The sequence below is a fragment of the Somniosus microcephalus genome, chromosome 4 (genome assembly GCF_052327205.1).
Source record: "Somniosus microcephalus isolate GS21.2 chromosome 4, FLI_Smic_1.0, whole genome shotgun sequence".
In the NCBI taxonomy this organism is placed as follows: domain Eukaryota; kingdom Metazoa; phylum Chordata; class Chondrichthyes; order Squaliformes; family Somniosidae; genus Somniosus; species Somniosus microcephalus.
This window is the reverse complement of record NC_140990.1, coordinates 296,251,687-296,273,923: the sequence shown is the minus strand read 5'-3', so window position 1 is coordinate 296,273,923 and position 22,237 is coordinate 296,251,687. Positions and strand designations below refer to the sequence as shown.

The window sequence follows — 22,237 nt, the reverse complement described above, 5'->3', positions numbered from 1 at the left end:
ATCGGTGGCGGGTCGGGTGGGAAAGTGTTTTTTTTCCCCTGTGGGTCAAGACACTGCAGTGAACCCGCCGCCATACACCTTTACCAAATGTCGGGTCTGTCAGCACTGAGCAGACCCGACACGCAGCAGCGGGGGAGACAATTAAAATCATTAGTGGCTTGTTTACAGCCATTTATCAATGGTTTTTGCCCAGCTTTTTGGATTTGACAGGTCACCTACCAGTTTCGCACTGTGCATAGACCTCAGCTGTGAAGCTGAGGCGGGAGGTCAGTGGCCACTCAATCAGCTGATGAGTTGACAGCTTCAAGTGTCAAGTCAAAGCTCCCAGCTGATTGAGAAATGTTCCCTTGACCACTAGCTTCTCTAAATCTCATTTCCACAACAGATTTACCATGCTGCAAGTCTTTACACAAGTCTCCATCCAGTTTGATCTCATTACCTCTCCCGCCATTGACAGATCACTTCTGTCATCTCTACTTTACCTGCCATCTATTCCATCAGCATGGGTGCCCTTGAAACTCTCTCACCTTGGTCCTCAGAATCCCACCATGATCAGCCCCAACACCAGCATCACCAGGCACACCAGCAGCGCCAACAACAATACCAACCTTCTCCGCAATCAACTGATGCAACACAGCAAACAGGATCCTCAGCACCCAAGCACATTGCAGCCCAGGAGGCCAGGGATGGCCTCACCATGGCCAGATTTACTTCACTTGACGCTGTACCCCCTGGCTGCCACATGATATGCCAGGTTGGCACCACCCCACACTAACAAAAGAAAGCATCCCTACAATGCCCAAGCTATTCCTTTCACATTCATCATCACTGTGGGGGGCAGGGAGGAGTGGAGGGGGAGGCGGGGTACTGTTATGTTTCACCATTCACTGCAACTCACTAAGCCACTTCCAAAGGTGCACACAAATCTGTCCAAGAACGCAAAGTGTTGAAAATAAAAGTTTCAATGTTTGACACCACATTAACAGAAACTTTACATGAACATTGCATAAAACACCCAAGTGCCTACTCTTGTGTGTTGTTAGTTGTTATGATTGCACTAGGATGAGGGTGAGTGTGAAGGGTGGCTAGTGAGATGGGAAAGTGATAATGTAGATAGAGAGGGATGGGTGGAGGTGCAAGGTAAGTTGATGTGGGTAAGAATGTGCAGGAGTAGGGTAGGGAAGGCAGAATGACGGGGATGTGATGAGAGGCACAGCAGGATGAGGTTGAGTGTGGCTTTGTACTAATGTTTATGATCTACTGAGATCATTGAAATGTTTGCGGCACTGCACCCAGGTCCTCCTGACCACATCCCTGCTTGTGCCTTCCTCTGCAATAAGCATATGGAGGGAGTCATGGGAGAGCCTGGGTGAAGCCCTGCATCTCTGTGCAGTGCTTGTCATCGTTTCCAATGCTTCAATGCTGTAGAACACTGAGCACAAATGTCAAAATAAAGTTGGTCATGGTCCCTTTAAGGAAACCAGCTGATAATGCGTCATCAAATGGCATCACCAGACCCGCTTCCTCTAATTGGCCGGGAAACTCACTGGGTGGGCGTAACAAGCCCAATCTCAGGAAAATCATTTCAGAAAGCTGGATGAAGCCAGCAGCGGGGTCGGGACCTGCCACCGGCATTGCCCACCACCAACCCGCCGAGGTTTGTAAAGTCCAGCCCTTCATGTTAGAAGCATTCTTCAGATAGGAGAAATGGAAATTGTCATGTTTGGATTACCTTAACATAAGTCCACTTTCTCTCAATTATTAGAGGGCAGCAATTTAAAAATATAGAAAGCATTCAATTGAATTAATTAAGAAACCACATGGCTCCAAGTTTGATCCCTGATCTGTTCTTATTTCAGCCAGGGCAGCAGGAGAGGTGCTATAATCAGCCTCAATGGACCTGGGTCAGGATGGGGGAAACTGCTAAGTATCCAGTGACTACTGGTGAAATTGTTTATATGTCGATATTTATTGAGGACAGATCAGACTATACTATAATGTCCCCCGTGGTGCGCCAACACACATTGGCAAGGCTCAAACATGTATAATGGCCACTTGAGTGAGATAACAAAAGGCTGCTGGCATCTGTGGCACTGTATCCTAGCAAAGAATTAACAACTTCAGAAAATGGGAGAAAGAAAAAACAGGAATCATAGAATCATAAAAATTTATGGCATAGAAGGAGGCCATTCGACCCAACATGTCTGTGCCGGCTGATAAAGATCTATCCAGCTTAATCCCACTTTCTAGCTCTTGGTCTGTAGCCTTGTAGGTTACGGCATTTCAAGTGCATATCCAAGTACTTTTTAAATGTGGTTAGGGTTCCTGCCTCTACCACCCTTTCAGGCAGTGAGTTCCAGACCCCCACCACCTCTGGGTGAAAAAGTTCTCCTCAAATCCCCTCTAATCCTTCTACCAATTATTTTAAATCTCTGCCCCCTGGTTAGTGATCTCTCTGCTAAGGGAAATAGGTCTTTCCTATCCACTCTCTCAGCTCCTCATAATTTTATACACCTCAATCAAGTCTCCCCTCAGCCTCTTCTGTTCTAAAGAGAACAACCCCAGCCTATCCAATCTTTCCTCATAGCTAAGATTCTCCAGTCCTGGCAACATCCTTGTAAATCTCCTCTGTACCCTCTCTAGTGCAATCATATCTTTGCTGTAATGTGGTGACCAGAACTGTACGCAATACTCTAGCTGTGGCCTAACTAGTGTTTTATACAGTTCAAACATAACCTCCCTGCTCTTATATTGTATGCCTCGGCTAATAAAGGCAAGCATTCCGTATACCTTCTTAACCACCTTATCTACTGTCCTGCTACCTTCAGGGGTCTGTGGACATGCACTCCAGGTCCCTCTGTTCCTCTATATTTCTCAGTATCCTACCATTGATTGTGTAATTCCTTGCCTTGTTAACCCTCCTCAAATGCATTACCTCACACTTCTCCGGATTGAATTCCATTTGCCACTTTTCTGCCCACCTGACCAGTCCATTGATATCTTCCTGCAGCCTACAGCTTTCTTCCTCACTATTAACCACATGGCCAAAATGTGAAGGTTATGGGGCAAAGTTTACGAAGTTGCTTTCCAATCAGCAAGTTAAATATTGGGAAATTGCAGGCATAGTCCCCATAATTTTCAACTATTAACATCGACCCTTGTATACAATTGTTACATGTAATTTATTAACGAATATTCACAGATTTAAAAAAAAAACTTTTACAATTTTGTTTGTTTCCTGAAGGGTTTTTATTATTTTTCAACTGTTTGGGTAGGTTCGAAGAGGGAGAAATTTGGTATAGCTCCATTGGGGGTGCTAAAACTTTAAGGGGGAGAAATTCAGTATCGCCCCATTTGGGGCGCAATTATCGGCCGGGCGCAAAGATTAGCGCCTGGCGCTAATTATCACCTCTGACTGCAAACTTGGCTTTTATCGCCCTTGGAGGTGATTGGAGCGCTAAATCAGGCGCTACACACCTGTCTTAAGGCGCAAAGGCCGAGGAGCGAGGCGCTACCTCAGAGCGCTGGTGAAGCTCAAGTGATGTCAGTCAGCAATGGAACACAGACACAATGGCGCCGGCCAGTTCTTAAAGGGGAGGGTTGATCTTGCTCTCCATCCACATCCTGCTCATTGCAGCCTTGAATCTCAGAATGGAGAGACCTGTACATCAAATCTGCTGGAAAGAACAATGGAGAGGCCCAGGGAAAGAGCTCAGAGTGCAGCCCCCAGTCTCTTCTAAATCGATACAAGGAAGGGCAAATCAAAATGAACCTGCAAAGTGCTGCTCAGTACCCAAAACTCCTTCACACAGCATTGAATCTCTCCAGAAGTCTCTCTCTCTCTCTCTCTCTCTCTCTCAGAATGTGTGGTTTCAAAAATGTCACCAACAAAAAAAGGCAGGAAGCAGTCGCCTTTAAATAGCGCTCCCCCAGTCCCTTCCTGAATGCAAAATGCTCCCCTCAACCTGTCATTGCTAGCGGCAGGCGGTAAGGCAGGGGGCGCCACTCAATATTTGGTCCGGGGCGCTGCACACACGACTGACGTCACGATCTGCCGGCGCAGGAAATCGTGGCGGTAGTGTTTAGCGCCACCGCAAAATGTCTAGTTAATTTCATGAGTGGCGCAAACATCGCCATGCCCGGGCGCTAGTTGCTTTGCGCCCCATTAACGCTCTCTTAAGGTGCTAACGGGAGGCGCAAACCAACTGAATTTTTCCCCCTAAAAGTTGAAAAATTAGCGCCAGATGTTAATCATTCTCGCCTCCCACAAAATACAGTTTTAGCATTCCAAGAGGGAAGTGGAGCACTAAATCAAGCACTAAACACTTCTCTTAGGGCGTTAAAGTCCGAGAGCGGGGCGGTAACAGCAGAGCGCTGAACAATTTCGAGTGCATTGTAAACAACACTCTTTCATCACAGAGGCTGCTTCCCTCGCTTAAAAGAAAGGGCCAATGATGCTGCACAAGCTAGTTGCCGTCAGTTCTGTTTTGCAAGGCGACCTGGGCGACTGCCATTACAGCCCCAAACACTCTCACAAAGTGGAGGGCTTGGACATCTTGCACCAATGAAACATTAAAAACTTTGCGCAAGCACCAGACTGGTGCAAATAATAAAGGTTGCGCGAGCTGAAAAGCATTCCCTTTAATTACCGCCCCCGAAGTGGCCAGCTGAGTTCACAATGCCTCCTCCTGCTGGTGTTGTCAGCGCAAAGCGATTAATCAGGGGGCGCAAGTGAATTTTCCATCCAGGGCGATAACGAGGTGTTGCACACTTTATGACACCACAATCCATGAGGTGCTAGAGGCCCAGGCGCTAAACTGGCACTGTAGTTCGCGGGCATCGCTGCATTCGCTGCACCCGGGCACTAACCCCTTAGCACCCCCACCAGGCGCTAACGGGAGGTTCTAGGATACCAAATTTCTAGCCCTTAACAAGCTATGATTTAACTTGATATTGACAACAACCTGCATTTATATAACATCTTCAGCTTAGTAAAACGTTCCAAGGCGCTTCAGAGGAGTATTATTGGACAGAAATTTGGCATCGAACCACATAAAGAGAAATTAGGACAGATAACCAAAAGCTTGGTCAAAGAGATAGGTTTTAAGGCGCGTCTTAAAGGAGGAAAGAGATGTAGAGAGGCGGAGAGGTTTAGGGAGGGAATTCCTGAGCTTAGGACATTGACAGCTGAAGGCATGGCCACCAGTGGTTGAGCGATTATAATCAGGGATGCTCAGGAGAGCAGAATTAGAGGAGCACAGATATCTTGGGGGGTTGTGGGGCTGGAGGAGATTAGAGCAATAGGGAGGGGCAAGGCCATGGAGGGATTTGAAAACAAGGGTGAGAATTGTGAAATCGAGGCTTTGTTTAACCGGGAGCCAATGTAGGTCAGCGAGCACAGGAGTGATGGGTGAACGGGACTTGGGGTGAGTTAGGACACGAGCAGCCGAGTTTTGGATGACCTCAAGTTTACATAGGGTAGAACGTGGGAGGCCGGCCAGGAGTGTGTAGGAATAGTCAAGTCTAGAGGTAACAAAGGCATGGATGAGGGTTTCAGCAGCTGATGAGCTGAGGCAAGGGCGGAGATGGGCGATGTTACGGAAATAGGCGGTCTTAGTTATGCCGTGGATATGTTGTCAGAAGCTCATTTCAGGGTTTAATGTGACACCAAGGTTGCAAACAGTCTGGTTCAGCCTCAGACAGATACTAGAGAGAGGGATGGTGTCAGTGGCTAGGGAACAGAATTTGTGGTGGGCAGCAAAAACAAATTAAAAGAAAGATAAGGCAAACATTGAAAGATGTAACAACTTGCACTTATATAGCTACTTTATTTTTATTAAAATGATATTGGGCAGTGCTGGGAGAAGAGCTAAAGATGTGAGTAAAAGCATGGTCAAATAAATAATTTTGAGGTGGCTTTTTAAGGATGAGAGATAGATGGCAGAGGTTGAGAGGTTTATGGAGAGCATTCCAGAGTGTGGGGATCAGACAAATTAAGGTACAGGCAAGTGGTAAGGTGAAGAATTTATAATGAGAGCCAAATAGAACAGCCTAGGTCTTGCTGATGTTGAGTTGGAGATCTTCCTAATCTAGCACTTTGCCTGATAAGCAGTCAGAAACACAGTAGTGGCCGAGGACTAAATTGAAGTGGCAGACAGATGGATTTGGGTGTCATCAATATACATGTGAAAGCTGACTACATTCCTAAGAATTATGTCTCCAAAGCGCAGCGTGTAGACAAGGAAAATAAAGGGTCAGTGATAGAGCATTGGGGCACACCTGAGGTGATTGTGCTGGGGCACAGCCATTGTACAAGATGTTCTGGCTTTACTGGGATGGCTAAGAGTAGAATCAGGCTTGTCAGTGCCACTTAGGTGTGCAGTGTATGTAACCTGTACCACCTTAAGAGGATACCTTAAGGTGATGGACTACTTTTTGATGGCTCCTGTACATTGTAGTACCGGTGGTGACCACACCAGTATATAAACCCTGTGGAGCAAAGTGTATTCCAGTTCAGCCCTGACCCTCAGTTACTAAAGACCTGTTTAAGTATTTCTGTAGTCTGTGTCCAGTTATTCAGCATAACTACATTTGAAAGCACAGACTCAACAGTGGCGACGAGTCTGATCTTACCTAGCGGCAGTTGCATCAAAGGAAGCTTCGCCTCTGAAACGGGCGCCGAACAAGGACAACCACCCTCAACATCCTGCTGGGCACTGCATAGCACGGGAGGCAATCGGGAACCCGGGTTGGGTTCTGGCCACGAAGTCTAACATCAGTGAACATCCCTTCGACGACAGCGGCGGGTAAGCCCGATCGAGCGGCACGGGGGGGAAGTCGGCCGAGTTGTCAGTAAGAGAAGGGGAGGGAAACGACGAAAAGGGCGGAGAACACGACCGCAGTCGGTGTCAGGGGCCGGACTGCAATCGGGGCAGAGACGCGCAGCAGCCAGAAAAGCGTTTATGTCCACAAGGACCGCGGGAGCGGCGGGGAACAAGAGCAGCAGCGTCGGGGAAAATAAAGGACCGCTGGGAGGCGAGAACGGCAACAGCGCAGTAATCGCCATTTTTAGTCGGCGGGGGAAGAAGACAAGCGCGGGAAAAGCCGCCAAGCGCGGAAGCCGCCATTTTGAAAAATAAAATAAAATAATAATCATAATCCGAAGGAAAGGAAACTCAACAAGGATGCCAAAAATGGGTAACATCACTGCTTTTGATAGCGATGTGGAAGATTGGGCCACTTATGTGGAACGCGTTGAAGTTTACTGTACAGCGAATGAGGTACCGGTGGATAAGAAAGCACTAACCCTATTAAACTCGATGGGTGCAAAGACGTACGGGTTATTAAGGAACCTTGTAACACCAGATAAACCGGTAGAAAAGAGTTTCGCGGATATTGTTACTATCCTGCAAGAGCATTTAAACCCCACGCCGCTGCTGATAGCGGAACGATTTAAATTCTACAAAAGAATTCAACTTAAAGAGGAAGGCAACGCTGAATTCTTAATCAAACTGCGCAAGTTATCAAAGTACTGTCAGTTCGGTACAGGACTAGCAGACGCACTGAGAGATAAGTTTGTGTGTGGGCTCCTAAGGGAAGGAACCCAGAAGCGACTGCTAGAGGAAAAGGATCTTACGCTGGACAAAGCTTTCAGCATTGCAGCATCGCACGAGGCAGCAGCACGAGGCACTGCAGAAATGCAGCAAAGGCCATTGGAATTCAGCACCAATGAAATGGCATTGGGCGCAGTAAAGTGCTATCGTTGCGGAAGGACAACGCATGACCAGAACCAGTGCTGGTTCAAAGATAAAGAATGCAGGCAATGTGGCAAACTTGATCACATAGCGAGAGTATGCCGGTCAGGAAAGAAGACCAGCAGCAAAAAGTCGCCACAGGAGAAGTACAAAAAAGTACACAAGGTGACAGAGAACAGTTCGGATGAACAGAAGACGGATTCAGACTCCAGCAGTAAGGAACTGGGTTGTCTAAAAATACATAATGTGGGTAACACAGCAGACCACCAAACTATCTGGGTCATGCTTCGGATAGCAGGAGTCCAAGTGAAGATGGAATTGGACACTGGATCGGCATTGACGGTCATGAATAAGCAAGATTACAAAAGGTTATTCTCACACATTCCCCTGAGGGATACGGAGATTGTATTGAAAACATACACGGGGCAAAGAGTATACCCCATCGGAAAGATAAAGGTAAATGTGGTCTACAATGGTAAAGAAAGTTAGGAAATGGACTTGTATGTGTTACCTGATGGAGGTCCTCCACTACTGGGACGGGAATGGATCCGGAGAATAAATGTGGACTGGCATTCCATACAAGCACTAACTGTAGATTCCTGTAAAGAGGACGACGTCAAACCTAAACGACTGTCCAAAATATTGGACGATGCTAAGGAGGTGTTCCAACAGGGACTGGGAACACTGAAAGGAATTACAGCAAACATCAAGGTTGAAGAACATGCAAACCCAAAATTTTTCAAAGCCAGACCGGTACCTTATGCGATACGACCTGCTGTGGAAGCAGAGCTGGAAGGGCTAGAACGTTCAGGAGTACTGTCAAAGGTGGACTGGAGCGAATGGGCCACACCCATTGTTCCCGTCATGAAGCGTTCGTTGAGCAACAAGCTGGGGGAACCTGGGAAGGTTCGCATCTGTGGCGATTTCAAGATCACTGTTAATCCGGTTCTTCACACGGTGCAATATCCGCTTCCGCGGATTGAAGATATCTTCGCTTCGCTGTCTGGCGGGAAACACTTCACCAAGATAGACCTGGCGCAGGCGTACCTACAGATGGAAGTTGATGAAGCGTCACGCCAGTATCTCATGATCAACACACATAAGGGCTTATATCGGTATAATAGACTGGTTTTTGGAGTGGCATCGGCTCCAGCGATTTGGCAAAGGGCCATGGAGCAGGTATTGCAGGGAATTCCAGGCACACAGTGCTACCTGGACGACATTCTGATTACAGGAGATGATGATAAGGAGCACCTTGCGAATTTGGAGCAGGTGCTCACCAGATTGAAAGAATATGGACTCAGAGTTAATCGCCAGAAATGTGAGTTCTTTCAAAAGCGAATCTCGTACTGCGGCCACGTCATTGACCAGGAGGGGCTCCATAAGTCACCTGACAAGATCGAAGCTGTTGTGAAAGCTCCCGCTCCGGAAAATGTATCCCAGTTGAGGTCGTTCCTTGGGTTGGTTAACTATTACCACAAGTTTCTTCCAAATTTATCCACGGTGTTACACCCGCTGAACACTCTTTTGCAAATGGGAGTACCATGGAAGTGGAGCGAGGATTGTAAGCGGGCTTTTCAAAAAAGCAAGGCACTGATCACCTCTAAGGAAGTGTTGGCTCACTTTAACCCAACGCTGCCTATTCGCTTAGCTTGTGATGCTTCTCCATATGGTATCGGGGCAGTGCTCTCACATAAGTTGCCAAATGGCTTGGAAAGGCCAGTCGCGTTCGCATCCAGATCATTGACCTCCGCAGAGCGCAACTATGCTCAGATAGATAGGGAGGCTCTCAGCCTCGTGTGGGGAGTTAAGAAATTTAACCATTACCTGTAAGTTCAAAAGTTTACGCTGCTGACAGATCACCAGCCGTTGGTTTCCATTTTTAACCCTAAGAAGGGTGTTCCGGTTATGACGGCGCAGAGGCTTCAGAGATGGTCCCTTTTCCTAGGGGCACATCAATATGATATCGAATTCAAAGGTACAAAGCAACATGGTAATGCTGATGGGCTGTCGCGCCTGCCACTACCTACAGCGGAAGAGGCACCGGCAGTTGACCCTGTCGAGATATTTCACTCTACCATCATCGAATGCTTACCAGTCACCAATGCGAGTATTGAGAGAGAGACCCGAAACGACCCGACACTGTCTCGGGTCTACGATTTGACAGTGAAGGGATGGCCAGCACATGGCGACCCACTGTTACCAGCATTCTCAGCCAGACGAGAACAGCTGTCCGTCTGTCAAGGAACATTGATGTATGGAACAAGGGTGATTATTCCTCCTAAATTAAGGGAGAGAGTTCTGAAGGAACTGCATGAAGGTCATCTGGGGGGAGTCAAGATGAAAAGCCTTGCTAGGGCTTATGTGTGGTGGCCAGGTATCGACAAACAAATAGAGGATCTGACTAAAAGCTGCTCAGGGTGCCAAAAAGTTCAAAACGCACCTCCAATTGCACCGCTGCATCCGTGGGAATGGCCTTCAACCCCATGGCAACGTGTGCATATCGACTTTGCAGGTCCATTCATGGATTCCATGTTTTTGATAGCGGTAGACGCACATTCTAAATGGCCAGAAGTGATTAAGATGTCGACCACTACCTCTGAAAAGACGATCGCAGTTCTAAGAACCATATTTGCAAGGAATGGGTTGCCGGAACAAATATGTTCAGACAACGGACCACAGTTCGTGTCAGAAGAATTCCAGAAATTCATGAAAAAGAATGGGGTGAAACACTATACATCTGCCCCATATCATCCGGCTACCAATGGGTTGGCCGAGAGATTTGTACAAACGTTCAAAAAGGCGATAAAGGCCATGAGCGAAGACCATATTCCACTATAACACAAGGTGGACAATTTCCTGATGGCATATCGAAACGCCACGCATGCAGTGACAAATCAAAGCCCTGCCATAATGTTCTATAACAGGAGGTTGCGGTCCCGGTTGGATTTGTTAAAACCCAATGTGCGTAGGGAAGTCGAAAACAAGCAGTTCCAGCACGTAAATAACAAGGCCACTCGGAGTTTCGAAATAGGACAACCAGTGTTGGCCAGGGACTATAGGAATGATAAATGGCAATCCGGAACAATTCGTGCCCGACAAGAACCCTTGATGTACACGGTAGACGTTGGAGAGAACGTAATACGATATCATGCTGACCAACTTGTGGAATCGAGAACAAGGGTCGACCCCATGTCTACGGCAGAGACACCAGTTGAAGAAGTTATTGAGCCTGTAGCATCTACCTCAGACTCGAACGTACATGATGATGTTCAATCCATAGGAGATCAAATGGATGAGTCACCCCAGCAATGAGAACCAGAGACCCCTGAAAGGCGTTATCCGCCCGGATCAGGAGGCCTCCTCAGAGACTGAATCTTTGAACAGTTTTGTGTGAAAGTTGTATATATGTTATCCATGTAATGTTTAAATTGGGGTGTACACTGTTAAGCTAAAAGGGAAGGAATTGTAGTGTATGTAACCTGTACCACCTTAAGAGGATACCTTAAGGTGATGGACTACTTTTTGATGGCTCCTGTACATTGTAGTACCGGTGGTGACCACACCGGTATATAAACCCTGTGGAGCAAAGTGTATTCCAGTTCAGCCCTGACCCTCAGTTACTAAAGACCTGTTTAAGTATTTCTGTAGTCTGTGTCCAGTTATTCAGCATAACTACATTTGAAAGCACAGACTCAACAAGGTGGTGCATAGATGGCGTCAGAGGATGGAGTGGTTGACTGTTAAACCTGTAGTGAGATCAAGGAGGATGAGAAGGGATCGTACACCATTAAAAGAGGAAAGATAAAAGTTTTGATTGTATTAGAAAGAAGCAGTTCATAGAAGGTTGAGATGATCTAAAACTAAAGAACATTTGTTTATAGTGTTAATGGGACCTGAATTCTGATGATCTCTTTTCACCTCTGATAATCAGTCAGTACTCCAGTTTGAAGGCAGTGTGGTATAAATGTTGCAGTTATGAGTGTCTATTCATGCCCAAAATGTAGGCATGCACAGCCTGTGTGTACTTATAGAATGATAGGATCATAGAATGGTTACAGCTCTGAAGGAGGCCATTTGGCCCGTCAAGCCCATGCCAGCTCTCTGCAAGAGCACTTTAGTTAGTCCCACTCCCCCACCCTTTCCCTGTAGCCCTGCAATTTTTTTTTCCTTCAGGTACTTATCCAATTCCCTTTTGAAAGCCGTGATTGAATCTGCCTCCACCTCCCTCTCAGGCAGTGCATTCCAGATCATAAGCGCTCGCTGCGTAAAAAAGTTTCCCCTCATGTCGCCTTTATGTTTTTCTGCCAATCACCTTAAACCTGTGTCCTCTGGTTCTCGACCCTTCCGCCAATGAGAACAGTTTCTCTCTATCTACTTTGTCTAGACCCCTCATGATTTAGAACACCTCTGTCAAATCTCTTCTCAACCTTCTCTGCTCTAAGGAGAACAACCCCAGCTTTTCCAGTCTATCCATGTAACTGAAGTCCCTCATCCCTGGAACCATTCTTGTAAATCTTTTCTGCACCCTCTTTAAGGCCTTTACATCTTTCCTAAAGTGTGGTGCCCAGAATTGGACACAATACTCCAATTGAGGCCGAACCAGCGCCCCCTTTAGAATTGTACCCTATAGTTTATATTGCCTCTCTTCGTTGTTCCTACCAAAATGTATCACTTTGCACTTTTCTGCGTTGAATTTCATCTGCTACGTGTCCGCCCATTTCACCAGCCTGTCTATGTCCTCTTGAAGTCTATCACTATCCTTGTCACTGTTCACTATACTTCCAAGTTTTGTGTCATCTGCAAATTTTGAAATTGTGCCTTGTACACCCAAGTCCAAGTCATTAATATATATCAAGAAATGCAGTCGTTCCAGTACCAACCCCTGGGGAACACCACTTATACCTTCCTCCAGTCTGAAAAACCACCATTAACCACTACTCTCTGTTTCCTGTCACTCAGCCAATTTCATATCCATGCTGCCAATGTCTCTTTTATTCCATGGGCTTCAAATTTGCTGGCAAGCCTATTATGTGGCACTTTAGCAAACGCCTTTTGAAAGTCCATGTACATCACATCAACCACATTGTCCTCAACAACCCTCTCTGTTACCTCATCAAAAAACTCAATCAAGTTAGTTAAATACGATTTGCCTTTAACAAATCCGTGCTGGCTTTCCTTAATTAATTCACACTTGTCCAAGTGACTGTTAATTTTGTACCGGATTATCGTTTCTAAAAACTTCCCCACTACCGAGGTTAAACTGACTGGTCTGTAGTTGCTGGGTTTACCCTTATGCCCTTTTTTGAACAATGGTGTAACATTTGCAATTCTCCAGTCCTCTGCCACCACCCCCATTATTTATTGTACTTGTAGCAGTGCTGCACTAAAGGCTAGTACTGTAGTATAAATAAAGCAGCTCCACTCAATCCACAGAGATGGATTCAATCTAGATGGATTACTGTGGGGCTCACTTTAAACACTGGCAATAGGTCTGTCTAGCCTGTAGGTATGCATTGGTGAAATAATGCTATAAAAAGGAACACATATCGAAGTGCTTTGCAACCAAACCTTTTGAGAGAGCACGGCTTGGCTTAAATTCCAGCTTTGTTGAAATGTTAAAACCAAGCTTCTGAAGGACAGTAACATTTACAGCAATGCTTACACAAAACAAACAAAAAGTAAGTAGCTAAATGCACCATTGCATGAACCTTTCCTTTCAGTCACACACATAATGCTTCTTTAGAATAATATACCTTTGTTCCCAATCACTACTAAGTTACTTGCCTCATTTGCTACTCAATGTAAACAAATTATGAAAGAAAAACTTAATAAGGAATAGATGGTTAGGAGTGACGACAAACAATAATAAGAGTGGACGCTCTTGAGTGTTTACAAGGGAGTAACTGACAGTATCAGATAGCAGCACAAATTGTGAGAGTGAAGAGAGTAAAGCTTGAAAACTTTTTAACCCAACCATTAAATTACATTACAAAGCTAAAAACCACGTTCATTTCTCTTTTTAATCAGTTTTTGTGGTGTGAGTTTGCCAATGCTCTTGATGTTAGACAAGAGAATTAATGATTGTAATGTCATCACTGTAGGTTCATTGAGGAAATATCTTCAGTTGATTTGTTGGAAATTCTACATTAGAGTTTAACATTATTGGCTGCCCTCCTGGTTCAGCTACCAAGATGGTATGAGTGAGCACATGAAATACTGGAGGCAGTCAACCATTAGACAGACAGTTTTCCTCTTCCAGATACATGGGTTTCTGTTTTCCTGGCCCAATGTCAGTCGGTCCTCTCCTAATATTCAGTGGAGTTCCCTCCAATGTCTACCAGCTTGCACAAGGATAGCCTTGTCTCCTAATTATGTCACTCTTCTCTTACCTACACATGTCACAGCAGCTCCTGGACAATCTATTCTTATCCAGTCACAGCACTCACTTCAGACCCAGACTTACAGAAAGAGTAATTGAAAAAGAGAGAGAAAAAAAGTCAGATACCAAGAAAGAGATACAGATACCACAAGAAAACTGTATGAGCCTTACAGCAAAAAAGAGGGAAAAAAGTAAAGAATAAACAGAAATATAGATAGTGGCACAGAAAATGACAAAGTGGAAAAGAAGTAGACAGTTCCAGGAAAAGCAGCATCGATGGAAACCCTGCAATCTATCAACTAGTGTGTGTATATGTATATATTTACAATTGATATGAGCAGCATCATTTTAAAAATGAATAAGTAAGAAATGGTATACATAACAAAAATTTTAAACATATGTTATGTTGTGAAAAATGTTAATATTCATAAGTTTTTTTTGGTTAGAATTCTCTTTTGGACAGACTGGGATTCTACTTTCCCACGTATTGAGGCTGCTTCAATGAGTGGAGCAGGAAGGAAGACTATCTACAAAGCTTTGGGGACTGGCGGATGGCTTAATGGGCTAACGGTGGATTACCTTGAGAACAGAATCGTTTGGATTGACGCTATGTAAGATTAAGATATTTTCTATTTGAAAAGTTTGTGCTTGAAATGTGTGTGTAATTATTTATTTTCTCATTATAATTGCTCGCTCCTCCGAACAATTGCTTTGGCTTTATTCTGAGAAACATTTTTAATTTCCATTACCCATCTCCATAAAATATGCAGCTACACTTGCTGCTTAGCATTAAGAATTTACTGTTATAAAATAATTTGAACACTTTTAATTACAACAGAAATAAAAATCAACCAAGATGGTTCAAATCAATCTTTCTCTTCTCAATCCACTCCAACAACCTTCATCTAAAAAAATGGGGAAGCATTTTCTACTGCCCTTAGCTAATCCCATAGAGAGAAAACTTGTCTTTTTTTCCCCCCTGTCTGCTAGAACAGCTTAACTATTTCTTTGTAACTGGCACAATCTCCCACTCTGCAAACCAGGTCTAGGTCAAATAGTTCAAGCCTGACGAAAAGTTTCTCGGCCAAAATTCTGACCCGGCCCTGGGCAGATCTCATTCAGGCATGTCAGAGGGTGGCCAGCAGTAGGGCGGAGCCGAGAAGTTGCGCTAAGACGGCTGTGGTTGGATATTCTGCTTGTCCGCCACCTCCACATCAAGGGGGCATGGCTGGGGGATTTCCCAAGCCTCCCTGGGAGATTGTGCCCATTCTGAGAGTAGACATGGTTCCATTATGGGACTTTAAAAGATCCCAAAATAAAATAGGGAGCAAGTCATTAATCTTGGACGATTCCAGAGAGGGCCTGACACCTTCTTTAGAAGCTGCAGAAGCAGCCTGCTCTTTACCTGGGGAGGCCTTGTTCAGGTGATAAGGTGGTGCTGTTAAAGTGTAAGTGAGTATAACTAAAATCAGATATGTGTCTTCTTAGTGCTTAGCATGTCGCTAGGCTTTGACCTCAGCTCTGTTATCAAAACTGCTTTCTTTTGCTGCTGTAACACTGCCTGCCTCTGACCTATCTCTGCCCTTCTGGTGTTGAAGCCCTCATCAATGGCTTTATCACTTCAATCCTTGATTTCTCTTTTGTTCTCGGTGCTGCCCTCCCTGCATCAATCCTCCACAAGCTTCAATTAATTCATAATAGCACAGCATGCATTCTCACCCACAATTAGTCTCGCACTCCCATCACCTTCGTCCTCTCCAAGCTCTACTGCCTTCTTTTGCCTCAGCATATTGATTTCAAAATTTACAGCCTTGTTTTCAAATCTCTCCACAGTCTTGCACCACTCTACCTCAGTGATTTCCTCCTATCGTACATTAATTCATTGATTCGGGTGGGAGTGTTGGCGAAAATTGAGCCAGGCAGGCCTTGGCTAGCCAGTAGCCTGGACTTTATTTTCAATTTTTCATTTGCCTACCACCTCATTTTCCAATGTAAATCAGCTGGCAGGCACATGAAAATCACCCCCTAGATCCTTGTCTCAAGTCTCTGCCAATTTTGTTCTTTAACTGACCAGGAGGTGTACTGGAAAACCCTGGGTTGACACACACTGACTGTCACACTGACTGACACACATTGACAGCACGGTGGCATAGTGGTTAGCACTGTTGCCTCACAGCGCCAGGGACCCGGGTTCAAATCCGGCCTCGGGTGACTGTCTGTGTGGAGTTTGCACATTCTCCCCGTGTTTGCGTGGGTTTCCTCCGGGTGCTCCGGTTTCCTCCCACAGTCCAAAGATGTGCGGGTTAGGTTGATTGGCCATGATAAAAATTGGCCCTTAGTGTTAGGGGGAATTAAATATGTGGGGTTACGGGGATAGGGCTTGGGTGGGATGGCTGTCGGTGTAGGGACCGGGTGCTAGGGTTTGGATGATCAGCCATGATCTCCTTGAATGGCGGAGCAGGCTCGAAGGGCCGAATGGCCTACTCCTGCTCCTATCTTCTATGTTTCTATGTTCATTCCGCCCTGCGGAGAAGTACCTTGCTTCTCCTTGCCACCTTTCACAATTAAATGTTTCAGATTTAGAACTGAGCAGATAGTTGGTTTCATCGCAATTTTGAAAGAATGCTGAAATCATATTTGGAAAGACTGAAATTATGTGTTCTAATGTACTTCAACTACATTGTTCAATTTGTGCATGTTGAAATGCACTATCCTGGTTTTCCCTGCTTGCCTCAATGCAACTTATTCACAATCTGGAAAAGGTCAAAGTAAAATATCCCGAACTGTACTTTGATCTTTGCAAGCTATATCCCTGATCAAATATAGCTGCCACTAACTACAGCATGTATTCATTGTTAGAATATCATCAATGCAAAAAAAAATGAATTCTGTAATTTATACATTAAAGATGATAATACACATTTTCATAATCAAAATGTATGATACAAACTCAGTTCCTGCTTGAGAAAGTAATTGTGTCTTTCTAACTTTTCTTTGTCTTAGTTTATTCTTTCACTTCTTATTTTTCTTGATGCAGGTCTGATGGTATTTACTCTGCTTTGTATGATGGCAGTGAATTGATAGAAGTCTTGCGTGATCATGAATACCTTTCACATCCTTTTGCTGTAACATTGTACGGAGGCACTGTTTATTGGACTGACTGGAAGACTAACACCCTATTGAAAGCCAACAAATGGACCGGCCATAATGTCACCGTAGTACAGAGAACCAGCGCACGGCCATATGACCTACAGATTTACCATCAAACCAGGCAGCCACAAGGTAGATTAACTGTTTAACTTCTGCTTCTGTTTACTTTGTGACCAAAAGCACAGTAAGAGAGCAACTTGTAAAATGAAGCAAACGTGTAAGGAAATAAATCAGCAACAATTCTAATTGCTCCTGTAGCATCTGACAAATTGTACTGCAAGATGATATAGCTATATTTATTTCATCTACAATACACAAAACTATATCTTAAGAAAATGTTAAATAGCCACAGCTTCATTGTGGCTCCCTCAGGATCTGCATACCATTTATATCAGGGCATTGTATCAATGACACTGTTGTTATCTGTGGCAAATCCTATTGTAAATGTAGTGCATAGCTGCACCTCAGAAGGCACTGCTACCTCAGCCTCCAAAGTCATTGTGCATGCGCAGTTTAAAATCAATCTGGTTCTTGTTGAAATAACCATGCTGTATAAAAAACAGTTCCTATATCAACAGGCCTTAGAACCAGCACAATAGAACCACTTTCAAGAATCCAATATAAAAGGTCAATATAACAAACATCTCATCGGGAATATTGAGCTTGCAATCCATAAAAATCTGTTTAATTATCAGGTGTTAAGATTTCAAACCAAGTCATCAAAACGTTGTGTTTTTAATAGTATTGTTCGGGACTTAGCTAGTTGTAATTGTAGCCAAATAGCAGGGGACCCGATCATGAATTTTAAGCCAAATATATTTTCCTCAACTGTGCAGCTCTCCTGCAGCACCTTCTATATAAAGAGCAGCCTCAAAACTGTTACTGAAGATTTATTGTAAAAGTCATTAGTAGCTGTTTCCCTTTTGGTTTCTCTTGAGTTCATCGCTGTGAATATGTCACATAGCCAGCAGTGCGATAGAATGCTCCTGGAAAAGGTAAAACTCTGCCTCCTCCACCAATAGAAATAACATGGCTACTTCAAAAATGTCTCTGCAAGCAAGCATTTCACATATAAAAAAGAGGGATTATTTCCTCAGCATGACACTTTTACCTTTTATGGTGCAGTATAATTATTGATGAAGCCAGTTATGAGTTAGTGTTATGTGGCATAAAAACTGCCCACGTGACTGTACGAATATCTCCGTTTGAAGCCCTGATGTTTATCCAGGCTTTCATTGCCCATGTATTGCATATTATGGGAGTTTGCTTCAAGACAGTTTTTTAAGAAATTATACATCTAAATTGTGAAATTGTACACAATCAGTACTAAGTGTATGTTCAATATATTTCACAATTTTCCATTTTTTTTAAAATATGGCTGATGTTGAAAATGTGGACAGAAAGGTTAAATAATGAGGCATAGATGAAGAGTCAAGAGCATTTACCATTTTGTTGTTCTCTAATTTTTGTGCCAAATGTGTTGCACATATTTATTGTGAAACTTATTCTGTAGAGTGAAAAAAGTTAATTTTCTTCAGCTGCACCACTTCCACTGAGACCAATGTTTCCTCTTTTTTTCCCCTGCGCGGTCCCTTTAAATTTGCTCCAGCAGCCGCACACTTGCTGGTGAGCAGCCTGCGCGGGACCTCCCGATCAGTGTGTGGCCGTGTGCCCGCGCAGCTTAGGGGGAACATTGACTGAGACATCTTCAAATTACAATATTAACATAAGAACATAAGAAATAGGAGCAGGAGTAGGCCAATCGGCCCCTCGAGCCTGCTCCACCATTCAATAAGATCATGGCTGATCTGATCCTAACCTCAAATCTTCTATCACTCTCCATCCCACCCGAACCCATGTGATCTCCTGGGAGAGGCGAAAAACCAGATAAAAACCCAATGGCCAATTTGGGAGAAAAGATCTGGGAAATTCCTCTCCGACCCATCTAGGCGATCGAAACTCGTCCAGGAGATCACTCTGTCCCTATATTTTCACAGTGCTTACCTTCTGTAAAAGGTGATCTCCACCCCAGCCAGGAACAGGAATAGAACCATCTCCTGAAATCTAACACAGAATTAGAACACAAGAAGTAGGAGCAGAACCAGGCTACATGGCCCCTGGGCCCGCTCCGCTACCCACAGGGCCATGACCATTCCAAACCTAGACTCATGTCCAATTTCCTGCCCGCTCCCCGTAACCCCTAATTCCCTTTACTTCCAGGAAACTGTCTATTTCTGTTTTAAATTTATTTAATGATGTAGCTTCCACAGCTTTCTGGGGCAGCAAATTCCACAGACCTACTACCCTCTGAGTGAAGAAGTTTTTCCTCATCTCAGTTTTGAAAGAGCAGCCCCTTATTCTAAGATTATGCCCCCTAGTTCTAGTTTCACCCATCATTGGGAACATCCTCACCGCATCCACCCGATCAAGCCCCTTCACAATCTTATGTTTCAATAAGATCGCCTCTCATTCTTCTGAACTCCAATGAGTAGAGTCCCAAACTACTCAACCTCTCCTCATATGTCCACCCCCTCATCCCTGGGATTAACCGAGTGAACCTTCTTTGTACTGACTCGAGAGCAAGTATGTCTTTTCTTAAGTATGGAAACCAAAACTGTATGCAGTATTCCAGGTGCGGTCTCACCAATACCTTGTACAACTGCAACAATACCTCCCTGTTTTTATATTCTATCCCCCTAGCAACAAAAGCCAACTTACTGATATTAAGGGAATGTCTATAAATTAAATACTCAAACTAATGTATCATTTCAGGTACACCATGTGAAGTTAATTGGCCATACACAGTAGGTGCTGTGGTTTCCTCTGAAATTGAAAGCCTCCTTGTATGTGCAGGAAAGTTTTCAAGATATAAAACATCACACATATACCTGTGCTTAGAGGAAATGAGCAATCAATCTTTTCCAGAAAATACATAGTGGATGAACATGAGGTGGTGGTTGTTACAGTTCAGGCTTTCCCCAATAAAAGTTGTCTTAAAAGGCAGTTTTGCATTCCAAGACCTCCATGAAGGATTGGGGATGCGCAAGATGCCAGAATTGGAGGAGTGCACAGACCTTGGAGGGTTGTAGGCCTGGAGGAGGTGACAGAGATAGGGAGGGACGAGGCCATGGAGGGATTTGGAAACAAGGATGAGAATTTTAAAATCAAGGCATTGTCGGACCGGGAGCCAAACATAGAAACATAGAAGATAGGAGCAGGAGTAGGCCATTCGGCCCCTCGATCCTGCTCCGCCATTCAATGAGATCATGGCTGATCATCCAAACTCAGTACCCTGTCCCTGCTTTCTCCCCATATCTCTTGATCCCTTTAGCCTTAAGAAATATATCTAACTCCTTCTTGAATATATTTAATGAATTGGCCTCAACTGCCTTCTGTGGTAGAGAATTCCACAGGTTCACCACTCTCTGGGTGAAGAAATTCCTCCTCATCTCAGTCCTAAATGGCTTACCCCTTATCCTTAGCCAATGTAGGTCAGTACCGTACGACCAGATTTAGGAACAGCTTCTTTCCCAGGGCTGTCATCCTACTGAACTCCACAAATAAACTCTAAAGCCTGCACATCTGCCAATGCACTTTATTAGGGTTATGTTTATGTTAATGTATTACAAGCCAAATGTATGTTGAATGTTTAAATGTCTTAATCTAAATGTACACTCTCGGGAGCCGCAAGCCTACATTTCGTTGTACTGCACTTGTGCACTAACAATGACAATAAAGTTGATTATGATTATGATTATGATTATGAGCATGGGGTGATGGATGAATGGGATTTGGTGCGAGTTTGGAGACGGGCAGCAGAATTTTAGATGAGCTCAAGTTTATGGAGGGTGGAAGATGGGAGGGTGGCCAGGAGAGCATTGGAATAGTGAAGTCTGGAGGTAACAAAGGCTTAGATGAGGGTTCCAGCAACAGATGAGCTGAGACAGGGGCGGAGACTGGCTATGTTAGAGGTGGAAATTGGCAGTCTTGGTGATGGAGCAGATATGTGGTCAGAAGCTCATCTCATAGTCAAAGACAACACCAAGGCTGTGAACAGTCTGGTTCAGCATCAGACATTTTCCAGAGAGAGCAATGGAAACGTTGGCCAAGGAACGGAGTTTGTGGTGGGTCCAAAGGCAATGGCTTTGGTCTTCCCAATGTTTAGTTGGAGGAAATTCCTGCTCATCCAGTACTGGATGTCGGACCAACAGTGTGACGAATCAGAGACAATGGAGGGGTCAAGAGAGGTGCTGGTGCGATAGAGCGGAGTGTCATCAGCGTACATGTGGAACATGACATTGCGTTTTTGGATGATGTTGTCGAGGGGCAGCATGTAGATGAGAAATAGAAGGGGGCCGAGGATAGATCCTTGGGGACTCCAGAGGTAACAATGCAGAAGTGGGAATAGAAGCCATTGTAGGTGATTCTCTGGCTATGATTTGATAGATAAGAATGGAAGCAGGCAAGGGGAGTTCCACCCAGCTGCAGAACAGAGGAGAGGCATTGGAGGAGGATGGTGTGGTCAACCGTGTCGAAGGCTGCATAGTTCAAAAAGGATGAGGAGGGATAGTTTACCATGGTAACAGTTACATAGGATGTCATTTGTGACTTTGATGACTTTGTGGATCAGCCCACAAAGGTTAAAATACTCTATTTGGAACATTTTTCTCACATGGTTTGATAAATGCCTTCATTTTTAGATGAAACATATTTTCATAGTCCTTCACACTGTGATGTTGTACTTGAATGATAAAAAGCCTCCATTCATCCATAGAATTCAGATCTTTAGCCAAAACTGAAGACTTGAGCAGATTCTCCAGTACATATTTTAATCTGAGGTCTCCTGAGAATTGACCTGTTAATCATACATTGTAGGAATTGACCAATTCCTACGAATAACTGAGATCGACACAAGAGAGCAATTAAACAGGTCTTTACTCAAAGGAGATGC

General features: G+C 44.5%; 1 protein-coding gene across 1 annotated transcript in view; it reads left to right on the top strand.

Annotated features, from left to right (window-relative positions):
* The window catches only part of LOC147120556 (low-density lipoprotein receptor-related protein 1-like), a 2,135,446-nt gene that overhangs the window by 1,343,027 nt on the left and 770,182 nt on the right, over nt 1-22,237 (top strand). Inside the window, exons 26-27 of the mRNA XM_085986655.1 lie at nt 14,583-14,747; nt 17,174-17,418. Of these exons, the coding sequence (XP_085842781.1) occupies nt 14,583-14,747; nt 17,174-17,418 (410 nt within the window). The remainder of the gene's footprint in view (nt 1-14,582; nt 14,748-17,173; nt 17,419-22,237) is intronic.